The sequence below is a fragment of the Mus caroli genome, unplaced genomic scaffold, assembly GCF_978045245.1.
Source record: "Mus caroli unplaced genomic scaffold, Mus_caroli_1 scaffold_2, whole genome shotgun sequence".
NCBI lineage: Eukaryota > Metazoa > Chordata > Mammalia > Rodentia > Muridae > Mus > Mus caroli.
Window position 1 is genome coordinate 115,009,311 of NW_028227257.1, and position 13,955 is coordinate 115,023,265.

The window sequence follows — 13,955 nt, forward strand, 5'->3', positions numbered from 1 at the left end:
GTGGTTACTGGAATTTGAACTCAGGACCTTAGGAAGAGAAGTCAGTGCTCTTAACTGCTGAGCCATCTCTCCAACCTTCAAGATAGTCATATTTTGAACAATTTCTTTTGGGACAATGGGCATGATCAGATAAATAAGTGCATAGAAATATAATTGATTTTCACTGAAGATGTCTTGAGATATGAGTGCTGTGTGTGTGTGTGTGTGTGTGTGTAGAGAGAGAGAAGAAGATATGATAAACACCCCGAAAGGAGAGAATGACACTGAGCAGTGTGGTTTCCATAGCATCACCTTACTTGCCGAGTAAGCACAGTTTCCATCAGTATTGTGACTGACATTTCTGGGCTGAGTGAACTGGGGCTAATTTCCTGACCTTGCTAGCCCTCAGGGACCTCATCAGCCAGAATCGACTAATAAAAGAACCGGTCTCAAAACAAAAACAGAACAAAACAACAACAACAAGAAAAAACTACCCATATGCAAACACTCTATATTATACTATATAGAAAGCATTTAGTACTGTGCCAGTATTTGGGGGACTAAAATGCTTGCCTTACCTATCACATGAGTAACGTTTCTTAGTTACAAACATCACCACAGTGTTAAGCATAACTAAAAATTCTCTATGGTAGCCATACATTCACTAACATATTTAATCAATGGAATTATTACAGTGACAGTTTGTACATGGGAAAAACACAGGGCAAGCCGAATGACAAAGTATGGTAGAGTCAGAATTTGAATGTATGAGGAAACTCCAGTCTATTTTATGTACTTTGCTTTGCTGAAATATGGTAGGCAGATTGTCACCTTGTGTTTCAAGGTGACACGATCTTCATGGATTTTTGTTTTAAGCCATGGAGATAGGATTAGCTTAAATAAATAATCACACTTTCTGGTCCGTGATTATGAATTCTAATGCATCGGCTCTGAGTGTCTATTTTCCAGTGTGCTAATTTAGAAGATTAGATGTGGCCTAGTATGGAACAATAATTGCTGCTTCTCTGTGTGTGAAGGAGGTGAGAACCCACACGTATCCTGGCTATTCTGTGAGTCAGTATGAAGGACAATTTATAGAGGAGTTTGAATGAGGACTGAGTAGGGACCAGGTGTGCAGGATGTGGCAGATTACTGAGGTCCACTGAGTCTCAAACAGAAACACAACTTACCCAGCATCTGAGCTGTTCCCACAAAGCAGAGCATCGTTTTGTCCTTCCAAAAAATAAAAGTGACCTATGTAAAGAGCAAAAAAATACTCATTAAAAGGTTTTAAATTCGATCATTGGGTTCAGGTAAGGATGCTTATAAATGTGTTCAGCTGTGATAAAAGTAGATAAAATGATTGAAAGTCATGGCTAAATGGACATTCTCCCCCACCCCCACCCCCACCCCCACCCCTTAGGAACTATCAAACAACTATAAATGGTACTTTGCTTAAATAATGTTTAGAAAAATTAATTTAGAAAGAAACTTTTCCAGAAGTAATGATAATAATAATAATAATAATAATAATAATAATAGCATTTTCAGGTCAGCATTTATTACAAACACAAACTCAAACTGCTGAGGGAAGGCTTCAAGAGAAAGCCATGGCATTGAGTTAGCTTGCCTGGCCCCGCATGGGAGCAAGGCGAGGCTTCTCAGTGCATACTTTTCACCTAGACTTGATATAGATGTAGATTTTTTTCTGCCAATTTTTATTTAATTTCATGTGAGAAGTGGGCTTTAGTGTTTGTTTCCCTCCTTATAATATTTGCTTATTTGTTCGTTTGCTCGCCTGCTGGCTTAACTTCTGTCTTTGAAATGAACAAAATACATTTTTAGCTTGGAAAACTGTAAGCTGTCTAAATACATGCAACTTGTCATTCTTAAGGTATGAAATATATAATTTTAGGACATTGCAAAAATGCTCTTAGGAACTAAACACACATAAACACATACACATAAACACACACACAGTCACACTCATACACTCACACACATACCCCTTAAAATTTGCTCTGTTGATACTTAAGAATACATAAACCCTGTATTCCAGGATTGTATGAATAGATTATGTAGGAAAATCTAGGTCATAATTTTACAAACTATTTTTAGTCCTTAACATGAAACTGTAAAAGTCGAGATTGCTATGAGTTTAAAGGCGTGTCTACTAACACACTACCAAAACCACATGTGGCTGGTGTACAGGCCAAATGTTTAGATGTTCATTTTACTCCTCTTTATAAGGTGCATTTTAGAAACACAAAAACAGGGAAAAATGTGCAAACGAGACTGATGATTTGGTTGCCTGAAAAATTAGAGGTGTGAGATCCCCAAACAGCACTAAGATGAAAAACTAAGCTGGAAAATAAACCTGCCAAGATAAAAGACAATCACTAATAAATAGTCCATATGGCTTCCTTCAAAATGTTACTACCTGGTAAAACAAGGAGTAAGAATATCAACAGAGAAGGCATGTGGTAGGAAATGTATAATGTACCACTGATGCCTGAAAACATATTTTAAACTTCTCCAAATCACCAATTAAGGAATACAGAAAAGAACAGTAATTTTTGTTTTCCTTGACCAAAAGATTTTGAAATGTGATAAATATCTATATTCATCATATTTCAGTGAGTTGAGCATGGCTTTGGGGGGACTCTATGAAGGGGTGTGTGTCCTCTTAGTAGAGCAATTGGACGCTATGTCTCTGCAGTCTTAGCCACAATCAACCCTGCCCACTGAAGCCCTAAAAATAGAAACCCATCTGTAGCCGTACAGAAACAGAGAACAGATTTATGAGCAAAAAGCTCTTCATTGTCAATTATATTATTAGTAAGTAGAAAACCTCAAAATTATTGGGGCTGTTAGATTTTTCTCATTTTTTTCCTAATGAATCTTTTCAAGTAAAACCTTCCTAAGAATGTAAACATTGTAAATTTAGTATCAAGTGAGCTATGATAAAAATCTCATATTCTTCTAAAAAAATGTGCAGAACTTGAAGGGTGTCTCAGAGTAAACAATCCCCTTGAGTACAGGTGATCAAGAGATAGCAGTATTTGGCTAATCTAGCAGTACATGGAGAAGTAGCATTGGTGATCAGGTGACAGAGGTGCGGGCTTCAATAAGCTGAAGTGTAATGTAACAGTAATATATTCCCATATCCGTGTCTCAAGTAAAATCAAATGGTAATGATAACTCTAATACCAAGCCTCATGTGAAGGAATAAACATTTTCAATAAGCACACGGAGAAATCGTATTTGCTTAGCTTTCTGATCAGTATACAAGTTTATATTCACCTTGGAAAATGTTTTCTCTATTCAGATAGATCATATGGACTGAGTCAACCAAAGAGGATCAAATCATTTCGTCATATGTATCCCAGGCTAGCCTTGGATACATTAGTACCCGAGGATTACCTTGAACTTCTGGCCTTCTTAATATTTATTTGTTTATTTGTTTGTTTATTTATTATGTATACAGCATTCTGTTTGCATGTATGCCTGCAGGCCAGAAGAGGGCATCAGATCTAATTATAGATGGTTATGGGCCATCATACAGTGCTGGGAATTGAACTCAGGACCTCTGGAAGAGCAGACAGTGCTCTTAATCTCTGAGTCATATCTCCAGCCCTACATATAATTTTTAAATGCTGGCATCATTGGTGTAATTGCCATTATACTTGTAACATTACTGTGTGTCTGTTTATGGGGTGCTAGGGATTGAACTCCATGCTTCAGCTATTTTTCCAGCCCGTCTCCCCATTTTCCTAACAATCCACTGAAGCATAGCACACTGAATGAGTTTAACCACTGTCTTATTAAGATGTTTGAAAACTTCGAGCCAAGGCCTCCACAATACACACTTTTGATATAGAGGATGATGGGGGATGACTTTAAACTCTGGTTTAGGAATAGATCATGCACTTGGAAATGGCTACTTTCATCATGCCACTTGTTAGATAAGGAAAAAGGAATGAAAAAGTATGGTATTCTTAGTCCATATACAAAGTTATAGTAAATTAGCCAAAGAAATTTTTTTTCCACCACATTCCATTTTTTAATATTTTAAGAACCAAATAACTTAATGCCTACAAGAGTATATCTTACTTTTATCTTCAATATATTCATCCCAGTTAAACATGTTCATTGTCCTATTGAAGGCAGTACCATTCCAATCCAATGAGTTATTAAAGAAGGAAGTGATATTTATTTCAAAGGTAGAATTGTCTGGGGGCCACTGCAAGCATTTATTCCTCAGGTTGCCCATGAAGAGCTGCAGCCCGATGAGTGCGAACACACTGAGACAGAACACAGTGAGGATCATGACGTCAGACAGCTTCTTCACTGATTGGATCAGCGCCCCCACGATGGTCTTCAGGCCTACAAATAAAACCAGAGAGAGGAAGACTTCACTTACAATTCAGCAGAGGACTCAGCAACAAAAATATCATGAGCGTGTCCTGCCAACTACAAATGTCATGCAAAATGCCAACAGTATTAGTTTAATGTTTGGGAGATGAATAAACATTTCACAAAAAGCCTGCTAGCTGGTTGAAATGAATGGAAACTGAAGTTACATTAGAAAACCAAATGGAAATGAACCGGATGTATTTTCTCACACACACACACACACACACACACACACACACACACACGCCCCTTAAAGCAAAAGAAATGACTGTTACTCATGCTTAATGATCCACCTGATGTAAACAGTTTGCTTTTATTTGCAGATGTCTTACTCTCTAACCCCCATAATGGTTTGGTTTTATTTTTGAAAACTCTGTATCCGTAGAGGAGGACGGAGAAATCTTGAAGCCCCTGAATTCCAAGGGTATAGCTTTGTCTGCACTTTGAAAACTTGAGAATGGGCCGACATTAAGAAAGACATCTGCAAGCTGAGCCCCATGCAGCTCATGCTCCGCCTTGCTTTTCCACTTATCTCCTCTTAAAGAGATAGCCAGCTTTCGAACTAATTGATCAAATTTGCATTGGCCCAAGTGTCTCACATCTCAGCTTCTATGCGGAAAGCTTGATGCTGGAAGATGCAAACCAGGTAGCCTGTTACTGGAAGTGCCTCATGCAAAACTTGTTAAACTCAAAGGCTGATTTAGAACAGATTGAGAGAAAGCAACCAGTCAAAAGCAAAGAAGCCAACCTGCCCAACCTGGAACGGGTCAGTTCCTGCTTTTGATCATTGTCTTGCAGTATGCAACAAGCAATCAGGCTTTTGCCAAAACAGCTGTGAGCAGTACACCAGTGCAGCTAAAGTCAGCCTCGGTGTTTAACCTGGCTCTCACCTGGAATGACTGATATTGTTTTCAATGCTCGGAGAACTCTGAACGTTCTCAACGCTGAGACATTGCCCAGGTCCACAAACTCTGTCACATATCTGTAATAGGGAGTCCACACACAAACACAATGACAGAACACAAGAAACAGTTGGAGATATAAGGGCCTACCACCTTACACCGGCTTCTTCTTACCTGGAATTACAGAAATAGTTTTCAAAGCTCTCAAGACTCTGAAAGTTCGAAGAGCTGAAACATTGCCTAGGTTTACAAATTCTGTTACATACCTGTAGGATTAAATCAGAGTTATTCAGAATTTGGGGAAATCTACATCTATGTTGGTCTTGAATCAAGATCATTTCAACTTCAGTGAGTGTTGTCACCAGATTTCCCAGTTAAGAGGAGAATGGCATTGACACCAACTGAGCTGTTTTGGGAGTTGTTGTTATTACCTTGTAGCTAATCGAAACCAAAGCCATATAACTTATTAGGATCATTCCTAATTTCTCCAGACTGAATAATTTGATTGGAAAAGGTATTTTAAATCCATATGATAACTAATTAAAATGCTTTATGAGTCAAAAGAAGCCAACACTGAGAACTACAGTATAGAATCTATTGTATTACCTCTGCCAGGGTAGAAAGTATCATAAAAATACTTACGCAAAGGTAATGACTGTGAAATCCAGCCAGTTCCAGGGATCCCGTAGAAATGTGAAATCTTCTAGACAAAAGCCCCTTGCAAGTATTTTAATAAGTGATTCAAAAGTATAAATTCCTGTAAAAGTATACCTGAAGAAAATAGCCGAGTTAACAATAAAGATTTGTACGTGGTTTGCATATGTATATTTAATTTTTAAAAGAATGTTTTGGTAATAGACTGGACACCAAGGCCTCACACATATTAAGCAAGTTCTCTACCATTGATATATACCCACATGCCCCAAGTGTTCATATCCTAAAGATGACTTAGATGACACACATGAATAGAGACTCCAGGTTGATTTCTGATAGAGAACTTAGGCAGAGCTTAAGGCGAAATTGTCATTAAATTCCAAATGATGTTCTCATTGGCTGTAAATAAAGCAATACTTTACTTTCCATATTACTCAACATAAAGTACGTGAAAACACCATTCCATCTGATGATAGTATCTGAACTATATGAGCTGACTTTCAGTATGATGTAAGCAAATAAATGCTAGTCCCTAAATGAGCAATGTATCAGATTTCAGTAATCATTAGAACTCTCCAGTGTAAGATTCAAAAGGAAGATGAAGCCCCACCCCCACCCCCATACATCAACAGGCAAATCAATGCAGCTATCTGAGCTACTGAAAACATTGTCCTAGAGAAGTGGTTCTTGTCGATTGGGACCTCTTTGGGGGAGGGGGTGTCAGGTGACTGTTTCACAGGGGTCCTACAGATCAGATATTTCCATTGCAATTGATAACAGTAGCAAAATTACAGTTATGAAGTAGCAACAAAATTATTTTATGGTCGGGGTAGCCACAACCAGAATAACTGTTTTAGAGGATTGCAGTGTTGGGAAGGTTGACAAGCACTGTCCTAGAGGATGTCAGTGGTGGGCATGGATTTGAACCATCTGTTTTAGCATGGTTAGAAAAATGTACTAAGGAACCTGAAAATGTCAGGAAATGCTAAATGAATAATTTTCAACATGAATTTTTCTACTTACTCCACATTCTTTGTCCAGTCTGGAGGGTTGCTCATGGTCATAAATACACAGTTGGTAAGAATTGTGCACATGATAAGCACATTGAATAAAGTAGAAAGGTATTGTCAAGGAAAACAGTGTTGGCAGGAAGTCCCATCTTTTCATGCACATGCGTGGTTCCACCCCCACCAGCTCTAAGACTCACATGCTCATTTTATGCTACATGGTATTTTATCTGCACCTTTCTATTGCTTCTGTCCCTTCATCTCCACGTGTTTTTTTGTTAATCAATTGTCTTTAGATGAGTAAGAAACATAATAATTGAGAGACAACTGTAAAGAGATGAGTTGATGTGAATAATTTGTAATTTATAAATGTAAATTGTCTTCACCATAGACTCAACCAGATAGAATTGCAAGTTCAGTTTACAAATAAACTGGGGTAGAAAAGTTCAATAAAACAATTTAGGGAATTGATGAAATGCATTATGGCTCTATTCTAGGGGACACCCTGGAAGAATGTACACACGGTCCCTTTCTTAATGGAAGGTACAATCTACGAGAGTTGTCCAAAAGATCCTGAAATGTGAGAAAAGATAGCTGCTGAGAATGCTGGCATCTCTTGGGTTTGTGACTAGGTCAAATGGCTTACTAAGTTCTGATCAAATTGGCTTTAACAGTAAGAAAAAAATCATAGAATTTCTGTGAAAAACAAACCTGCAAAACTATATTAAATATCCTATAACTCTCTATATGTGATGCATATACTCAGCACACATTTCTGTTTATTTCCCAAAAGGAAGAGAAAATATTTATTATAATTATTATCTGATTTATTTTTCTGATTGCCCTGTATGTATAGCCAGTACTTGTCTTGTATTCCTCTGGTATACAGGAAACAAACAGGGAAAAAATGGTTTCTTAAGAAAAGAACCAATGGTCAAATAATTGAAATGATTGATGTTCACATTTAACCTAAATTACACTTATAAATTATATAAAAACAGCATTTCTTCTGTACTTACACACTATCACTATGAATGGTATTCATATTCCTTCTTGCTTCTTTTCCTTTTTTTCATAAACCATTTCATTTCTTTTATGAAACCAAGAGGCCCTGTTCAAGGCCATGTTGTGGATAGTGTTACATTAATCAAGAAAGACAGCTTTTGCCTGTAAAGGCATTAGTCAACGCAATAGCTGACATTTTTGGTTTTAGAAATAGTTCTACATGAGTGGCAGGGATCAGCCACGCGAGGGCAGCACGATCCGGAAAACATGGTCTATAAGATGAAATCACCTACCTTCCCTTGATTGTTGAAAATAATGAAAAAAGACAAAATGTCAGATAGTTTACCATTCACATAAGGATGCTACTCTGTGCCTCGGCCCTCCAAAGATGCATAACTTCTTAGCAGATGGGCAACATTAGAATGCATGGTCCCTAACTAGCTCTGGAGAGCTAGCTTTCCAGAATGCTTTAGGAGTAGCTTAGCTCTGCATTCTGTTACCTTTTGTGACTCTTAGACTCTCTTCATCAATCATCAACACAAACTTGCTCATGTTACTCCTACCGTGAGGGAGACCGAGAGTTTCTATAGCCCACAATCCTCATCAGCAAGTTCTGGCTTCACTTCTTTTCTCTACTTCATAGCCAGAGTTCCTGAGGGGGATGCTTATTTTCTTGTTCATGAGATCAAGTTCATAAGCATCTTTAGTCCTCCAGCTATTCTACCTACAGATGAAAAATCTCCATGTCACTTCATTAAAAACCAAAGGATAATCCACAGCTATACTATAGCTATCATTCGACTTGCTTTCCATTTGAGCCCCACAAAGATGTCTTGCCTACGTTAAGTTCTTTTGTCTTTCTTTTTAGGAGCCCCAGTCACCTGCTTATTCATGCCTCAGGAGCAACAGTGTTTTGTGCCATGTGAAATCTTTCATTTTCCTTTTTGAGAAGAAACAATTTCCCTCTGCTGCAAGAGAAACAACTCCCTAACGATCTTTGTATTCTGACGAGTCCACCAGCAGCCTAGGAGATGCCTTAGATTTCTCTTTCTTCCTGAACTTGCATATCCAACTTCCACAGAACACTTCCAATTTTGTTGTCTATGTCTGGATTCAGCCATTACTCTCCATTCCCACATTGTTGAGTTGTTAAAGTGTTCGTCAAGACCAACAGTTGTGTATTAGACTTATTCATTATTGTGATTCCATCTAAAGTGGTCTTTATGAGTTAGTTCATTTGACTAACTGAACCAAAAGGGACTTCGTAAATGTAGCTGGGATCATTTTGGCAGCTACCCACTAACCTATATATCCAATTACTATATGACATCTTAACATGGGGTCAGGATTCTAAGACATCTTCTGTTTCTTTGTTCTTTACTGTACTATCTCCATCCTAGTAATTTTTAATTGTTAAAGTCATGGGATGTTATGGCATCTTACATATGTACTGTTTGATATTCACAATAGTGCTTGATCTGACCAGGTCAGTTACCTTACAATACTACCCTAATGTCAAAGTCTATATACACTATTCATATAAGTTTCTGTACTGTTAAGGGGCAGAACATACACAATAAACACAAGATGAAAAATCAAAACCTCATGAAATGTATGTCACATGATGAACTAAGCCTTGGTCTATAATTCTTTTTTGTTTGTTTGTTTTTTCGAGACAGGGTTTCTCTGTGTAGCCCTGGCTGTCCTGGAACTCACTCTGTAGACCAGGCTGGCCTCAAACTCAGAAATCTGCCTGCCTCTGCCTCAAAAGTGCTGGAATTAAAGGCGTGCGCCACCACACCCGATTATAATTCTGTTGTAAAATGCTATTTACAACAGGAAAATTTAATTATATATAAGAAAGTAAAATATATGTCAAGATAAACAATAGAAATAATTACTAATTTTTCAGAAATTACAGATAGTAGGACATGCTCAAAACAGTTGTTTATGTTGTATAATTATCAATTCAATAGAGAAATATATACTTTAAGAATCATGATAGACACTCAACAAATACAAATATTTTCTTTCCAAAGTAAGAGATATCTAGAATCAGGTTCTTATATTTCTGGCAGAGTATGTATTTGTGCATACAAAATCTCAAATTCTGCTAACTTTACTACTCACTGTCAATTTATTTTATTGATCATATATTTTTCAAATGTCTAAATTTTAATGAGTAACTGAAGTAGTGGGGATTCAGGAAATTTTAACCCAGAGAAAAACATGATACAGACGTGACCATTACATTGGCAAGGCCACATATTGAAAAATACAAAACTGCACATCGAGACACATTCTTAAGAGGCAAAGGTAAGAGCAACCGTATACATTCTTTACTATTTCCTAAAAATGAAGACCAAGGGATGAACTAGATTGTATTTTTAAAAGTCCAACTTATTTTGAAGCAGTACTTCCGTTACAACTTACCTATATAAAATAAAATAAAAGCAGACTAACCTATATAATATCAAAAAATCTTTTTGATTTATTGCTTTACTTGTATCAAGTATTATTAAAAGGAGTCTCATCTACTGACAGACTAACTCATCAAATTGGCAAGTTAGGCAAATTGAAAATACTTTCCATGTGTGTATGGTGAGGAGAAGCTTTTTCAAAGCTTATATTGAAAATGGTTGTGTACATTTTGCCAAGGATCATTGCCAGCCACCTCTATGCCAGTAGAACATCTCCAGCTTTAAGCCCAGGAACCAAGGTTAGATCTGCTCTTTCCCAGCCATGCAGGGTTCATACATTGTGGGATTTAGTTTCACCTAGTAGCAAAATGTAGTAGCAAGCTCAGTCTTATTGTATTAATATGGCTAATTGTACCAACACCTTCTCATAAGATAGAGTTCATTATCTGCTAAGATAACTACCTGCTCCTTCTGTTGTCACCAATCATTTGTGGTTTTAGATATAAAATGTGGGGTACTTTTGTTGTTGTTGCTCTCAAGGATAATGGAACACTGCTCTGTTCTAAAATGTTGTAGTCTAATGTATATCCAAAGAAGTTAGAGGGATTGAAAAACTCTCATAAATAATCCCTGGGTAGAAAAATGCTTCGCGTCATTAGTTTTCTAACTTGAATGTGCGGATTGAACAATGGGATAGGTCTTTTTCAATATATGAGCTTATTTCTGAGCCAGGAAAAATATTGATTGGTATATAATTTTTTCTTAATTTTTCATATTAATACTTGTTAGGACATAGTCAAGCAATAATTTTGATTATTAAAGACAGAAGATCAGGAAATTGTTAGGTTGAATTATTCCCTTTTCTACAGAGCTGAATCATTCTTTATCTAGAAAACTGATTTTTTAAAAAGTCTGCATAAATATCACATAAATATGTCATTTGGAATCAGTGAAAAGAACATTTACCGATATAGAGATTGGTATTACTAATATCCTCAGTATATTATATACGGGCTCTCAAATCGATTCTCTTCCATTGAGAGAGTAATGCCAAAGCACTTGGCTGAGAATGGAGGACCTGCTTCAACTTTCTAGTCCCACAACTGACCGTGCACATTCTGAAACCTGAGCCTGTTGGTTCACACCTGTGATTGAAGGACCTGCAAGGCTGAGGGACAATAAAAAGTTCCCGTCTAGCCTGGACTATCTAGTGAGACCCTTTTGAGAAAAAGTGAGAGAGAGAGACACACAGACAGAAAGACAGAGAGATGCAGAGAGAAGCACACAGAGGGACAGAAGGGAGAAGGGTCATAGGTAAGGACCAAGCATTGACAATCTGTCAGCGGCATTCCTCATCTGTCAAGTGAGGTGCTCGGAGGGATTGCATGTGTTTTGGTCATTACACGCTTCAAATGCAGGTGGAATATGAACCTCTTCATTCCTAGTACAAAATGGGGCAGAGTACATTCAAAATTCTTCCAGATATAATTAAGTGATGGGAAGCTTTCTTTTTGTGGTTGTTGCAGATTTACAGCTGCTACCAACAGCACTGTCCTAAGCAGTCCTCCTTAAGTACTTACTAAGTGCTTGGACTAGATCCTAGTGGTAGGTTCTAGGTCATACATGTGGTTTGCTTTTCTCCTAACCTGTTCTGATGTAGCTCAGGCTGGCCTTGAATTCACAATATGGTGGCAGATAGCCTTGAACTTCGGAGCCATCTGCATCTCTCTCTTTGAGTTCTTGGGTTGCAGGTGTGCATCACCAGAGCCAGCAATGCATTTATTATTACAATTTATATACTAGTTCTATGGTTTTCCAAGTGGAGGAAGGGAACTAATAGGAAAACTATAATGTGGTCACCATCATACACTAAGTAAATAAATCTTCAAAGTGGGATTGGAATCTTGATTTCTGATCCTTATCCTTAAAATTTTCAATCTCCTACCCTTTGTGAATGATGGACAGTTCAGTGTTTATTGTGGAGTGTCTGGGAGTTTTAGTGGGTTAACCTGATGTTGTGAATATCCTTAGCATCCATACAATGACATCTCCCAAAGTTACTTCTCTAGCCCTACCCATTCTAGACTTCAGATTTGCATAACAACCAAATTCCACAACTTCTCCCCTAATATTTAACGGATGTCTCAAATACAGATGCTGAGAACCAAGCACTTGATTTATCTACAGGTTGTTGCACTCAGGGCTGTTCAAGGCTCAGTCCACATTACTTCAGTTTTCTTTCTGGTCCAGACCAAGGACTTACTGTCATCTTTAACTTCTCTTACTACAATGTGGCCTACATTCTGTTGCTCTAGAATCTGTCAGCCCTCTGTAATGTACATCTAAATTTGATGGCACTCTGATTCTCTGGACCATAGTCAACTATTATCCTGTGGCCATTCCCGTGCATTTTAATGTACAGTAAAGACCCTGCTGTGGGAATCACAAAACCAAGAATCAAGCCTAGAGTTTTCATTGTGTGGAGTGAAGCACAGAGCCATTGTGAAAACCATTGTCACATACATCTTGGTTAGTGGGATCTCTGCTTAGTTCTTATAGATCAGCAAAAGATAGAAGAGCTTACCTGCATTTATTATAAGCCCTCTTGTCTTTCTTCATATTGCTACTCCAAGATAGTGCATTCTAAATATGACATTTTAGTTCAGAAAATTAGAGAGTAAACTTGTCTAATTTGCTTCCCTGGAAGAAGTCTGTGGCTCTGCATTGTTTAAAAGACTCTGGGAGAGCCAAGAGTTCACCTTGAGGCTGGCTAGATGGCTCAGTGGGTGGAAGTGCTGGCCACCAAACATGACGAGCTGAGTTTGATCCTCAACATCCACATGGTGGAAGGAAAGAAGTGACCCTCCCTTGTTACCATCTTCCTTCCATACCCATGCTCCATACATGTGGAAATCTCTCGCACACAAATAAATAAATGCAAACAGTTTTGTAAATTGAAATATATGAATTCATTTTAGTGCAGCTTAATAGATACGCTTGCTCCTGCTTTAATTTATAAGGCTGCTTGCTGGCCTATTTCTACCTGATCTACTTACAATAAAAGACAAATTCAAGTGGTATGAGAACCTCCAGAGAGGTCCTAACAGGAGCCATGTCTCCAACACCTAGCCTCTCTGACCAAACTTCTGAAACTGCCTGTGTCTTCTACCAGTGGGGATGTCATCACTGGCGCTGACTCCTGAGGTTCATAACATTCAAAGACTTTCATAAAGGGGGGAATAGCTTTTATGCAATACCCCATAGAAGATATGATCTCCTTATATTTCAAAACAAAGTCCTGCCTCATATTTTTATATAAGGTCTCCTACTTCTTCCATCAAACAGAGGACAAAATTGATTTTCTCTTCCATTCAGATCTTCTTTTCTACCTGTTTTATATCAGATTTTCTAACTTTTCCTTTTATAGGCAGTATTTTCCTTAGTGCATATCTGTCAGTGTCTTCTACATGAATGGGGCATAATTTCATAAATAAACTATATTTACATAAATGAAATATTGTCATTGAAAATATAATGCATAATTTACACAGCCACTCATGCAGTGCACATAA

The 13,955-nt window shown here is 37.7% G+C and overlaps 1 protein-coding gene across 4 annotated transcripts in view; it reads right to left on the minus strand.

Moving 5' to 3' along the window:
- Scn2a (sodium voltage-gated channel alpha subunit 2) overlaps nucleotides 1-13,955 on the minus strand; it is a 140,740-nt gene that overhangs the window by 73,829 nt on the left and 52,956 nt on the right. For 3 of the 4 annotated variants that reach the window (XM_029472744.2, XM_021156037.3, XM_021156038.3), the window contains exons 4-8: nucleotides 6,975-7,064; nucleotides 5,940-6,068; nucleotides 5,286-5,377; nucleotides 4,093-4,365; nucleotides 1,170-1,233 (exon numbers count right to left, since the gene is read on the minus strand). In XM_029472744.2, coding sequence (XP_029328604.2) covers nucleotides 1,170-1,233; nucleotides 4,093-4,365; nucleotides 5,286-5,377; nucleotides 5,940-6,068; nucleotides 6,975-7,064 — 648 coding nt within the window. Of the gene's footprint in view, nucleotides 1-1,169; nucleotides 1,234-4,092; nucleotides 4,366-5,285; nucleotides 5,378-5,471; nucleotides 5,564-5,939; nucleotides 6,069-6,974; nucleotides 7,065-13,955 lie in introns of all 4 variants that reach the window. The other variant, XM_029472745.2, reaches the window with a different exon arrangement.